Here is an 11,572-nt window from a genome sequence, read left to right as displayed (position 1 = left end):
AAAAAAAAAAAAAATCGACCTGGTTTAAGGACGCCCCTGGAGGCGGCATGGACACAGGCGAGGGCCGGAGGTAGCTTAGCAGTTAAGCTTATTTCCAGGACTTGAGATGCAGAGGACTGTGGATATCTGTGTGTTTGAGGCTAGCCAGGGCTACATAGTAAAACACTATTTTTAAAAAATGGGTGGGAGGGTAGATTTAGAAAAAAATAAAAGAGAAAGATGAAAAAAATTGTGTTATCTGCTGGAAAAATGGAAAGAGCTCAAGATCACAGTATTAAGTAAGCCAGATCTAGGGAGAAAAAAGCATGGCATGGGCTCTCTAGCATGTGGAAGCTAGATTTTTTTTTTTAAGCATAAAAATGGGGTATTTATAAAGAGAAAGGTGACCAGAGGGAAGAGGAAAAAGGGGAGAGCTGTTGTGTGTGTAGATATGGACAAAGATTTGTGTGTGTGTGTGTGTGTGTGTGTGTGTGTATGAAGTTATTAAATGAAACCCATTACTAAGCACAGTTAACATATGTTAATTTAAAAAAATCAACTAAAAGAAAGATATGACACAAAAGACAGTTGTCCATGCTTATAACTTCAGCACTCGGTAGCTGAGTCAGAAGGATAATTTTGAGGCTATCTTAGGGTACACTTTATCAAACAATAAAACATCTTTAGATCTGAAAAAAAAATTTTTTGAAACAAAGATTTTCAAGGATTACATGGGTTGGGTTGTATTCAAGGATCTCCCAAAGCTCACAATCTGGGCATCAAACAATAGTAATAATGGTTACTATTATTATAAGTAATACTAAGACCACGTCAGAGGATGGAAAAGGTCGTCCACGTAACTTCAAAAAACGTTGAGTCCAGTAAAGCATAGAAATCAAACTGTGTTGCATCTTTACGGATTTGGTTTAAAAAAAAATAGAACGCACTGACAATCATGGTGTCAGCTTCTAAACATGGATGTGTAGTTTAAACAGACGCAGGTGAACGCCGAAGCAGGGAATCCGGGGTCCATGTCCAGCGGTGCGGTCGCGGGTAGGCGCTATGCCAACGCTATGCCAACCGGAGGATGTGGGTCGTCCATTGGTGGTGCCTGGGAATCGGGGCGTCCCGTCCCACGCCACTCTCTAGTGCCAGCTTGTCGACATAGTGACAAGGAAAATGGCTTCACTTTCAGAAAGAACTAACCCAAGTTCTTGCCTCCGGGAATGCACGACCCTGTGAGACATCAGCGACACACAGGGTTTGAAATCCTGAGGGAGCCAGCGAGGAAGGAGTCCTTCATCCCGCACCTCACGCAGCCAATGGGATCAGCCAGAGCTTTCGGACTGACCAATCGGAAAACGCTCCTGAGCAAGCCCTGTTCCGGATCCGGAGAGGGCAAAGCGCATCGCTTCTCCAGCACCCAAGGCAGAAGCGCCCTTCAGAGACGCGGGAAACCTTCTCTACGACCCAGCTGGCGCTCACGCTCCCACACTCCCGCACCCCAAACCTCGGGAAGGCCAGACTGCAGCCGTCATCACAGTGATTCCTGAGGTGTTTCCCGTAGGCGCTGCACTTACAGGAGCCATTGCTATAATCTTAAATCTGGTTTTGTTTTGGTTTTTGTTTTTTTTGTTGTTTTTTTTTTGTTTTTTTTTGTTTTTTTTTTTTGGATTTGTTTTATTCCAACTAGACTGCTCTGAGCTTCCCAGAGAAAAGTCACACCATACAAGGCTGCATGCAACTGCAGAGCAGCGTCTCAAAATCTGGGAAGGAGCTTTTTTTCTTTCTGGAGCCTGTAGTTCCCTTTCCCTATTAGATTTCTCCCATTCATTATCAGATCTGCACCTATGCTTTTTGGGAAAGGATCAGATGAAGGTTTAGTGTTAGGGGTGGGAGATGTGGGCGGGGAGCTCAGCAGTGGGACAGCATTGCTCTCTCAGCTCCATGCTGCTTGCTATGGGAGGTCAATTTCTTTCCATCACAGGCTAGACAGGGGAGAAGTCCTTTGTTTTAAATCGATTTAGCACTATGTGCAAGGCATACTCAACACCTGAGAGTGACAGTAGACATATATGTGCCTCTGCACTCTTTGACTCTGTGTTAGCTAGTGAGCTGGCCACAACACTGCAGTGTTTATCCCTAGCCAGGAATAGGGCGATTATGTGAGGAACTGGAAAGTGGGACAGAAGCAGAAGCACAGAGAGTACAGGAAAAAAAGAGTTTTGTATTTTGTTTTTGACAGTCATCCTAGCACTCCTAACAGGAGTGAGGTGAATTGGTCAGCAATTGTAGCGATTTCAGATCATGTGTGTCTTTACAGAAATTCCTATTCCGGGTCCTTTTGCCTCTTTAAAATTCGAGCTGTTTGCTATTGAATTATAGGGCTTGGCTGTTTGGGATATTAATTCTCTGATCAAATATATGGCTTGAAAATGCTGTTCCCTGTTCTGTGGGTTGCATTTTAATGGCTCTAACTATCTCACTTCTGTCTGTGTGTGTGCACGGTGTGTGCGTGTGTATATGTATACAGATACACATTTGTAGTAGCAGCTCAAGAGTACTTAAAACAGGTATAGTTTTGTCTGTTTTGAGTGGGATCATGGGTGTGTACTGGAATTGTTTAGAGAGGGAGGAAAACTTCCTGAGATCACAATGCCAGTGGGGACAACAGGCTGCCTTTAGCAGGTGCGGATAAACAACAGGTGCTATAAACATGGAGTCTGGGGAGAGGTATGGATTTGTGGAAGCTGTGGTTTGGGTGATATCATAAGAAAAGAGGGTCTCTTAGTCAGCAGCCAGACCTGGGATGTGCAGCAAGGAGGCCCAAGACCCCTGCCTCCTAGACATCCATCCAGCTTTGCCATTCATAGTAGGAAATTAGCTGAGTCCAGCTGGCCTGGCACTTGTTCTGAATCCCAGAACTCAACTTGAGGGACAGTGTGGAAAAGTGCAGCCTCTGTGGTCCTTGAACTACCCCATTAACCTACTAGAGGAGCTTTCGTGGGTTTCCAGCTGACCTTTCCTGGCTCTTCAGCTTTCTGCTCTTGAGTTATCTCTACTGACCATGCTTAGAGCTTTATGATAACGATTCTTGATCAACCTAGTACAACTATTTACCCTACAGTTACACTGCACTACTTACAAGGAGTCATGGTGGCACACTTAAAAAACACTCAGGCCATCTGTAGGTTACAAGCAAATACTATGGCTTTGTATATAAGGATCCTGGGTACCCATAGACTTTGGTGCCTGCCCAGGCTGGGGGTTTGGGCAGAGGGGAGGTCCTGGAACCAATCCCCTGTGAGGCCGAGAGAGACTGAAATGTCCTCTAGGTTCATCCACAATTTTTTTTTTTAAGCCTATGTAGTATTTACCTGTGTATATACACCACATTTTGGAGCTCCATCTGCTTCTCATAGACATTTAGGTTAGTCCCATGTTTAGCTATCTTAGCTATCCACACTGCCACAATGAGCATGTCAGTACATATGTCTCTTCCACATACTGATTTCATTTTGTCTGGATAGATGCCCAGGAGTAGGGGAGCTGGACCATACATTAGGTCTATTTTTAATTTCGTTGAGGTGGGAGATTATTGGTCATGTGGGTGAGCCTGCAAGAAACGGCCGCACAGAGCAGAGACTAAATGTGGGAAGAGGGGGTGGGGGAAAAGACCCACACTCAGACAAGGAACACAGGATGTGACAGAGATAGGTGGAGAGCTCCCACACGGTGCAGACACTGTCCGGAGATATTTCCGAGGTTGGCTCAAGCTACATCCTTCTGGAACCCTCTTCTTCCCTTCAATAAACAGCAGTGCATAGGAACATATGGGGAGTGGCTGAAATAATTCTAATATAGGCATGTGTTCAGAGACACAGTGGGCCAGAGAAAGACCTCCATACCTCCACACAACATTCATGCAGGCTGAGCAAGGTCACCTGCCAAGGCTGCTCAGAACTGCAGCAGTATGAGAATCGGGTCCCCTCCAGCCTTTCCACATGGTCTCTGGTGATGGCATCTGTAGTACGTGAGTTCCACCTTTTACCTGAGGTGGGTCAATTTTATTCCAGAAGGAAAGCACTGGACTGCATCTCAGTCTATTTTCTGTCCTTAAGAGCTTGCAGGCTTCCTGTGTCTACCCATGCCCCACAACCTCTGCGTGTGAGTGTGCACTGCACACCTGTGCACATGTAAATGTATGAATGGGTTCAGGTACAGGCATGCATGTGTGTCTTCATGCGTGAAGGTCTAAGGACAATCTCAAGGTAGTCTCAACTTCATCTTTGAGCCAGGGTCTCTTGTTAGCAGCTGGCCTGTGAGCTTCCAGGGATTCTGTCTTCCCTGGAAGCCCTGGAATTAGTCAAGTGCTAACCTGGCCCTGGAAGCACTGGAATTAGTCAAGCACTAACCTGGCCTTGCAGTGCATGGATTCTGGATTTACTCAGGTCTTCATTGTGTGCATAGCAAGCTCTTTAGTCACTGAGTCATCTCGCCAGCCCCTCTGTCTCCTTTAGTCACTGAGTTTCTTAAAATCTTAGGTGAAATTCACAAGATATGGTGAACCATTTTCATGTGAGCTGTTAAGGGACATTTAGCACATTTCTTATGCCTTCTTCCATGACCACACCAGGAAGGTTCATACTTACTCTCTCCCGTCCTTCAGCTACTGTATCTATTGTCTCTGATTTTGCCTGTTCTGAACATGGAGGTTCGTTCATTTTGTCCAGTCCCTTCATTGACTAATGCTCCATTATGAGAACAGTTTTGTGCATCTACTCATCAGCTGATGAATATTTGGGTTTTCTCTACTTTTTAGGTTTTATGAATGATATGCATCTGTGTAGCTTATGTTATATGCATACTCTATACCCAGGAATGGGTCATGGGGTACTTGAATCCAGTGAACATTCTTTTCAAGGTAGCTGGCATTGTATTGGTACTTTACATCTGGAAATGGTAATCCAGATGACCAGATCTTAGATCACAGCTGCTATAATTGAAACTTTCTGTAATTTCGTAGACACCTTCAGAATCTGTGTTCTCTAGTTATTCACTAGCCACATATGCCTGGGCAATATCTGCGTCTTTACATTACATTTTACCTAACTGGAAATTAAATATTTCTTTTGGGTGGTGGTTGTGCATTTGACAGCAGCCTTAGATGAGAAACTACCCTAGTACACCTCCCTTCACGATGTCTCTATAATACCATTAAATGGTAACGTTACCCAAGTCCTAAAGTTTAACTTCCACTCAAGCGTTTAAGCAACTACAATGACCTATGAACACATACAAACTAAAACTAGAACTAGAGATTCTAAGTAAAAAACATAAGGAAAAGACCTCTGGATGCCCAACCCTCTGGCTTTGTTTTACTGAGACCACCCATTTGCAGATGTATAATCTATATGCAGGGTTTTGTTTTGTTCTTTTTGACTATCATGTTGAGACTCACCGTTAAGGAAACTGCTTGTCCTTAGACAAATGACTTTTTAAGATGTTGGTATTTTATAAGCAGATTTGTAGTTACAGACGGTATCAGAGAAGCCCAGGATTGAACAGATCCAGTTTTCCTTGGTAGAGTCTATATAAATTATATAATAAACATTATATAATTGTCTTGATGGCCTGTATTGCTAAAATGTAAATAGTGTACAGAAATTAACAGGGAATAGGCCCAATTCTGTGGCATTTTAAAGGATTGAAAGGTAACTCATTTAACCCCCTCCATTCCCTTTCCTTTCCACTTACATGCTTCTGTTTATTTACCTGGAACTCCATTCCTCATACTGCCTGTAGAAGTCACAATCCTCTCTAAAAACGTGTACTTAGTGTGATGCTTTTCTTTTTAAACTTTATGAAAAGGGGCACTGCTGTACTCTCATATCTAGTTTAACCAAAACCTGACAAATTATTTTGCTCCTCAAGGTTAAGCTACTTAAGTGGATCGGATTAACCAGTTCCAAATGCCTGCTGGACCACCATGCTCATCTGTAATCCTGCCACTAAGCAGGCTGAAGCAGCGACCTAGAGACCGGCTCCCCACCCACACAAAAGAAACCAGCAAACTCCAAAGTTGTAAATCGCCTTTGTAACAGAACGTTTATATAAACAAGTAGATTTGAAATACCCAAGTCTCCCTCAGAAACCTTTGGAAACCCCATCCTAATTTAGAAGATTTGAACATGTCAATTTACCCAGTTTCAGTGGAAACACTAGCATCTATCAACGACCTTATGCTAATTTCTACCAAGTATTCCCTTAAGGTCCAAACACGAACGTTAACGGAAACCTTGTGTCTGACATCGGAGTGGTGGGGAGGAAGAACGTCTCCAACCGACCGCTGGCCACCCGCAGATCAAGCCGTTGGTCTCCCGCGAGCTCCCCAGGCGCCGCACAGGGATGCAGGAATGCATGGAAGGAGTCGGGAGACCTTGCCTGGCCAGTAACTGGCAACAGGCTTAGTGTACAGCGGTTTCTAGTGAGGTTGTGGGTGGCTCTGAAAAGAGCCTTTGGTGTCCGTAAAGTCGCACTAACGACCAGCAGGGGCCTCACTTGCCCTTGGCCTTGTGGTGGCTCTCGGTTTTCTTGGGCAGCAGCACGGCCTGGATGTTGGGCAGGACGCCGCCCTGCGCGATGGTCACGCGGCCCAGCAGCTTGTTAAGCTCCTCGTCGTTGCGGATGGCCAACTGCAGGTGGCGCGGGATAATTCGCGTCTTCTTATTGTCGCGAGCCGCATTACCAGCCAGCTCCAGGATCTCAGCAGTCAGGTATTCCAGCACAGCAGCCAGGTACACCGGAGCACCAGCGCCCACCCGCTCGGAGTAATTACCCTTCCGGAGAAGGCGGTGTACACGGCCCACTGGAAACTGCAGACCAGCGCGAGAAGAGCGAGACTTCGCTTTTGCACGAGCTTTGCCGCCCTGCTTGCCACGACCAGACATCTTCCGCTAATGACCCAAAGTACCCTAAAACAGGAAAAAAAAAACTAGCGAAAACGAGTTTGTAAGCGCCAGCAAGCCCTTATATATGATCAGGAGGGAGGCTAGACTGCGCCTTTCTATTGGATGCAAACATGAACCAATCAGAAAAGAATATGGAGCCCTCCTAATTTGCATATGCCTTACCCCGAGATGACGTATGTGAAACTGTATTCAATCAAAGGGAGTGATGCCTGATCCTTCATTTGAATACAAGGCTTACAAATATACTTGGTACAGGGCCGCCCGCGTTTCTGTACCGCCAACTAGACATTATGCCTGATCCATCCAAATCGGCTCCAGCCCCCAAAAAAGGCTCCAAAAAGGCGGTCACCAAGGCGCAGAAAAAGGATGGCAAGAAACGCAAACGGGGCCGCAAGGAGAGCTACTCCATCTACGTGTACAAGGTGCTGAAACAGGTGCATCCGGACACCGGTATCTCGTCCAAGGCCATGGGCATCATGAACTCGTTCGTCAACGACATCTTCGAGCGCATCGCCAGCGAGGCCTCACGCCTGGCGCATTACAACAAGCGCTCGACCATCACGTCCCGCGAGGTGCAGACGGCCGTGCGCTTGCTACTGCCCGGGGAGCTGGCCAAGCATGCGGTGTCCGAGGGCACTAAGGCAGTCACCAAGTACACCAGCTCCAAGTGAAGCGCGGCGAGAGTGCCCTCAATTCAAAGGCTCTTTTCAGAGCCACCTATACAGTCGTTAAAAGGGTCTTTAACACAGTGTGGGTCACTGGTGATTGCCACGAGCCTGAGGCGTTCCCTGACACTGGGTGCTGCCAAGTCAGATTTTTAAGTGAGGAATGTGGGGATATGGCTGCTTTTTGCTCTTCCTAAGCATAGTGTGAACGAGCAGGCAAGGGTCCCTGAGTCCCCTCCCCAACCCTGGAGCTTCGGTGGGCGAGGTCACAGTGCAGTGGTATTCTGGATGTGCGCCCCCTTGGTAGCCTCTGAACTTGCGTTCCCGTTAGTATCTTTTCCATCTTTTTCTGGAAAAGAGAGGCGTCTTTATCCTCTGAAAACGGCCATTCTGGCATATGTCAATAAATCCTGCACTAGCAGTATGCTGGAAACCGGGCGGGGGAGGGGGAAGGTGCGGCACACCTCCATGCCTGTGTGCAGGAGCTAGGATGTAGCCAGCTTGAGCTGCCAGCAGCAGGTTCAGTGATTAGGGGATGGGAGGTGGGAAAGAATTCCGTTGTTTTGAGCAAGAGTTGCTCAATATTCCACACTCAGCATTTATTTGGAGAATGTCATTTTTATCGGGAATGTTTGGGCAGGAAATCTTAACCTGTGGAAAGAACACCACTTTCCTTGGTTTGGTTTTTATTTATGAAAAGAGGATTCATGATTATTTGAGTTGTATCACCAGCAGGGGATACTATGTAAACTTTATTTTTTTACCAAGTTGTCAAAGGAGCCCCTCTCATCTGGACTCATGCTAATGGGCATTTGGGGGGAGGTTATCTCTGCTGGAATTTCCTACAGTAGCTGTGCCACCTTCTGCTTTCCAGCTTGGTCCACATAAAAGGGTTTTTGATATCGTCATGTTTTTAAAATTAGCATCTGAGGTATTTTTATCCTAAGTTCAAATAACTGTAAAGATGCAAATGACAAAGCAGGATTTGTTTTTTTTAAAAAAAATTTTTTTAAAAAATAATTCTTTAAAATATCTATTGCTTTATCAATTTAACACCAGAGTCAGGTCAAAATAATTCTTAAAAAGATATTTTAGATTATTCTCTCTGAGAATGTCTCTCTTATTTTCCTCCTGCCAACAGCAGTTATATGTATATTACATTTAACTATTTGCTGCTTCCAGAAATGTCTATTGAAATTTAAACATGCCAACCAGGTTATCTCAGTATTTTTTAAAAAGGACACAGGGACAGTGGAGAATCATTTAAGACAGGAAGCATTTAGTTTTGGTAATTAGTGAAACTAGTCTCTCCCTGGGGTTTGATGAGAGGAGGGGTTGGCTGGAGACTTGAACCTTCGACCTCTTGCATTAGCTAAGGTTCTCCACTGAACACAGCTCAGCCCTCTTCTGTCCAGCTGCCAGGATTATTATTTCAAATTCGTTCCTAGGCACAAGCAGTCAGTATGTGGCATGTAAATTACTTTCCTTTGACATCTTTTCAAAAGATGGAAATAAGCACATAGTAAAGGAAGCCTTGTCATGACTGCCTTCTCCAATACATCTGCTCCTTAGTTATGATGGAAACATGAGCCACGAGGCACCATCAGAAGCATCAGAGCTGAGGCTTGTCAACGAACGCGCGCACACACACACACACACACACACACACAGAGAGAGAGAGAGAGAGAGAGAGAGAGAGGGAGAGAGAGAGAGAGAGGGAGGGAGAGAGTCAGAGTCAAGTAGTTGTGCTTTGCTAGTTTCGACTGCACTTATGTAGAGCAGACTGGTGTGGAGTTCAGAGATCTCCCTTCTCTGCCTCTTAAGTGCTGTTATTAAAGGCACGCACCACCACTCTGTCAGTATTTTTTAATGGTCTCAAAAATAGAGGATTTGAGAGTCAGACATGGTGGCATAGTTCTGTAATGGCAGCAGTTGAGAGGAACAGAGGCGGGTGGATCTTTGTGTACTCAAGGCCAGTGTGGTCTACATATCAGGTTCCAGGCTATCCAGAGCTTCACAGTGAGACCCTGTCACTAAATAAAACTCAAACAGGATTTGCACTCAAAAAGAATGTGATCTTCTGTGAGCTGATGCCAAGTGACAGTCAAGGCCTCTGGGGCTTTCGAGACCACAGAGCTGCATGGCCAGTGCCTGGTACCAACTATTCATTTTTTAATTTTAGCTGTGAGTGGTTTTTCCTGCATTTATGTGCGCCGAACTTGTGTAGAAGTTAAAAGAGGTGGTCTTAGGAAGGAGTCAGATCCCTTGGAACGAGTGTGAGTGATGGCTGCAAAGCCCTCATGTGGGTGCTGGGAACTGAACCCAGGTCCTTTGCAATTGTGCTATGTATTCTTAAGCCCAGAGTCATTTCTCCAGATCTAAGTATCCAATTTTAAAGGAGTATTTACGGTTGCTTCATTGAGACCCAGTTCAGTACAACTCTTGGTTTTAATAAAATGGAACCTTTCCCTCCAAACAAAAGATGAGCCTAAACATAATTAATTCTCTAACAACACATTTATAGTTGTCAGTAATGCACTGGATTTTTTTTTTTTTTTTAACAAAAGCTGGAAGTTCTGAATAAGCTGCTCAGGTATATTATTTTGGCAGCCACAGCTCAGAATGGGGGATGATCTGTCCTTTTGTAGAATGTGAATATTAAGGAGTAGACAAAGAAATGTAGAAATTTGTCTCTGCTGTTGAGATTTTATAATATAGAAAACTGAGAGCAACTGTATACAAAAATCAATGTCTCCAGTTTCATGTTATAAAAGAAAAAAGGAATGGCCAAGTGAAATTGAACAATTGGAGAATGTAAGGAGTGTATAACAGATATATGAGAATCTACAATTGTAAGAATTAGGACAGTGTACATGGCTAGTTCTCTGGATCTGAAAAACTTAATGTTAGTAAGGTTGGGGGCGGTAGGGGATGAGGGATTTTGGCAGGCACACAGTCTGAGACAATGAGATGGTTATTTCCCGCTCTCAACTAGATGTTCAAGATCAATTTACTAATTATTAGGGAGCCAACCAAGAATTTTGAGCGAGTGAAAAAACTGTCTCTTTAAGGAGAAATTACCAATAGAAAGACTCGCCTTTCCTGTATGAGACAGTAAGAGGTTAAATGTTGACAAATGAGTGGCTGTTGCTGGAAATAGTGTGAGGAGGAAGACCGCCATTGTTTACCAGTGAAACCAATTTGTAATCGGAACCCAGGGCAACTAGGAGTTCATGGAAGATGGGCTTCTCCAACACACAGTGAAGAACCATTGATCTTTGAATTTTAGAGGAAGAATAGTTTGGATTATCCTTTCAAGCCTCATTCATTTAATGTGACCTACACTGAATACAACGTACGTAGCTTTTGTTGTTATTTTAAAGGTTCTAATTAATTTTAAAGGATGTTTCACTATTTACTAGAGTTCTGTTAATATATACACACATTTACATGATATATACTCTCATACATACGCATTCATTGAGAAGAAACAAAAGGATCTTTCATTGTTTAAATACGTCTATGGATAAAATACCAGAATCTTCACCGGCGGGATTGCTGCTTAATTAGGTCAGGTTGGAGAACAGGAACTGTGCATCCCACAGTTAGGCATTTGGAGCAGAATACAATAGAAGACCTGCTTAAACTGTTTCTGGCCAGAAGATTTTAATCCTAGCAAAGCGGATAGAGCAAGATGGCTCCGACAGCATCAGCGCTGAGAGCGCAGCACCCTGAGCCTCACACAGCACTCTGCAGGGGGAGGGGAACGGAGAGGGTGGGAGGACGGAGAGAAATCTTGTTGCTGACACAGCCCCCGCCCCTCCCCCCAACCGCGCAATCCATACCAAATTTCTCCAGGAGCCATCTATTAAATTACGTTCTCTGTGGCCAAAATTGAACGAAATTTATTAGTGTACCATTATGAACAAGAGGTATTGTCTCAGGATCCCAAGGTCC

At 44.6% G+C, this 11,572-nt stretch overlaps 2 protein-coding genes across 2 annotated transcripts; one reads left to right on the top strand and one right to left on the bottom strand.

Moving 5' to 3' along the window:
* Nucleotides 1–6,061: 6,061 nt before the first annotated feature.
* Nucleotides 6,062–6,994, bottom strand: LOC116078893 (histone H2A type 3). Its single transcript, XM_031354262.1, has one exon. The coding sequence runs from the start codon at nt 6,927–6,929 to the stop codon at nt 6,537–6,539; it is 393 nt and encodes a 130-aa protein (XP_031210122.1). The 5' UTR covers nt 6,930–6,994; the 3' UTR covers nt 6,062–6,536.
* Nucleotides 6,977–9,670, top strand: LOC116078896 (histone H2B type 3-B). The gene has a single exon (XM_031354267.1). It carries the CDS (start codon nt 7,241–7,243, stop codon nt 7,619–7,621), a length of 381 nt encoding a protein of 126 aa, XP_031210127.1. The 5' UTR covers nt 6,977–7,240; the 3' UTR covers nt 7,622–9,670.
* The last annotated feature ends 1,902 nt before the right edge of the window (nt 9,671–11,572 follow it).

This window comes from Mastomys coucha, unplaced genomic scaffold, assembly GCF_008632895.1.
Source record: "Mastomys coucha isolate ucsf_1 unplaced genomic scaffold, UCSF_Mcou_1 pScaffold5, whole genome shotgun sequence".
Lineage (NCBI taxonomy): Eukaryota > Metazoa > Chordata > Mammalia > Rodentia > Muridae > Mastomys > Mastomys coucha.
This window is presented reverse-complemented; position numbering and strand designations above follow the sequence as displayed.